Source organism: Mirounga leonina, unplaced genomic scaffold (assembly GCF_011800145.1).
Source record: "Mirounga leonina isolate KUSES-001 unplaced genomic scaffold, KU_Mleo_1.0 Mir_311, whole genome shotgun sequence".
NCBI classification, from domain to species: domain Eukaryota; kingdom Metazoa; phylum Chordata; class Mammalia; order Carnivora; family Phocidae; genus Mirounga; species Mirounga leonina.
Genome location: NW_023270674.1, coordinates 345,654 through 347,110, shown reverse-complemented (window position 1 = coordinate 347,110; position 1,457 = coordinate 345,654). Strand labels below are relative to the sequence as shown.

Below are 1,457 nucleotides of genomic sequence, written 5' to 3'. Positions count from 1 at the left end.
CTGATTCTGGGTCTCACTCCCTGGCAAGGTGATTTTTCTCATTGAGGGGAGATATTTAGAACTGAAGCGTTTTGTAGCAATTCTGAGCTTCCTCCAAACATTTTCAACCTTTTATTAAAAAGCTGTCTTTTCGGCCCTACGAGCAAGACTTTTCATACGTTGCTTTTAGGTTTACAGAAATAGGTATATTATGTATTGCATTTTACACTGTGCAGCTCCCATGCCTCACTATCATGATTACACCCGGAACATAATCACAAATTTAGAAGAGAGGAAGGCTGCTAACAAACAAAACCAGAGACACACGCTGGAGCTAGGAAGGCCTCAGAGACCTTTCCAGATCAGCATCTTCCAAATAAGAGTATGGGGGTCCAGAGAAGGCAGACTGGACATCAGGATAGTGTAGCAGAAGGATGAAGGGGAGAGGATTGCAATGGGTGCATGTGAGTCAATCCATTGACCAATTTGAGGCTATTAATCACTTATCATGTCCTTGGCCGTTGTAAGGAAACATTGCTCTAGGAGTCAGAAGGGAGGGGTGGTGGACCGAGCCCTCCCCGAAGTGTCCATTGCCTGGGGTTCTTTCAGGCTCCCCTGTTCCTGCAGCAATGTCTTAGCAGCAGCAGCGGAGGCAGAGCCTGCCCCAGAAGGCCCAGCAGCAGCAGGTGAAGCAGCCCTGTCAGCCACCCCCCTGTCAGATGTCAAGAAAATGTGCACCACAAACCAACAGTCCACACGCTCCACAGCCCAAGAAACAATGCCCACCCAAGGGCACAGTGATCCCCACCCAGCACAAGTGTCCCATGGCCCAGCAAGCCCCCAAGAATAAACAGAAGTAAGGGTGGACTAGGGTACCACCTGCCTGACATCCAGGCTACCAAATGGAGCCTTCTATTCCTTCCATGTCTCTTCCCTCCAGCCCCAAGAGCTGCCTTCCTCTCCCACCCCCTCCTGCCCAGGGTCCAGTGAAGCACTGTCAGGATTTCTTCCCATTTAGCTTTGTTCAAGTCTTCATCCTACCCTGATGCTCTCCAAGGTAGATATGAGGAGGCCTCATCCTTTCCAGCTTTCAGCTTGGCCACAGCTGGGGCCCCAACCATGCCCCCAAAGCAAGGGATGTATCTGGGCTTCTTCTGGAGTTCCACTCTGACTAGTGGGGACTCCAGAGGCTGAGGCACAGCTTCTGTCTTATTGCTTCCTCCAGCTCCCCCTCCCTGAGCTTCTCTCCTTTTGCCTCCCCTAATGAATCTTTGCTTTGTGTCATTGTGTCCTACCCCAGTCTATGACCCATTCATTGATTCAGAGGGGACATTCTGGGGAAGTGAGTGTGCAAACACACATGTGCGGGGAGTACATCCTCATGGGCATTGTGGCTCTGGTAATTGATGATGGAGTCGGTCAGATCCTGACACATTTTACTTAAAGGAGAGGGAGATAAAGCCCAGGGGCTATTTGAC

The 1,457-nt window shown here is 50.5% G+C and overlaps 1 protein-coding gene across 1 annotated transcript; it reads left to right on the top strand.

Annotated features, from left to right (window-relative positions):
- The first annotated feature begins 608 nt into the window (after positions 1-608).
- SPRR4 (small proline rich protein 4) lies at positions 609-839 on the top strand. The gene is given in 1 exon segment (XM_035029779.1): positions 609-839. A coding segment is annotated over 1 exon segment (231 nt).
- The last annotated feature ends 618 nt before the right edge of the window (positions 840-1,457 follow it).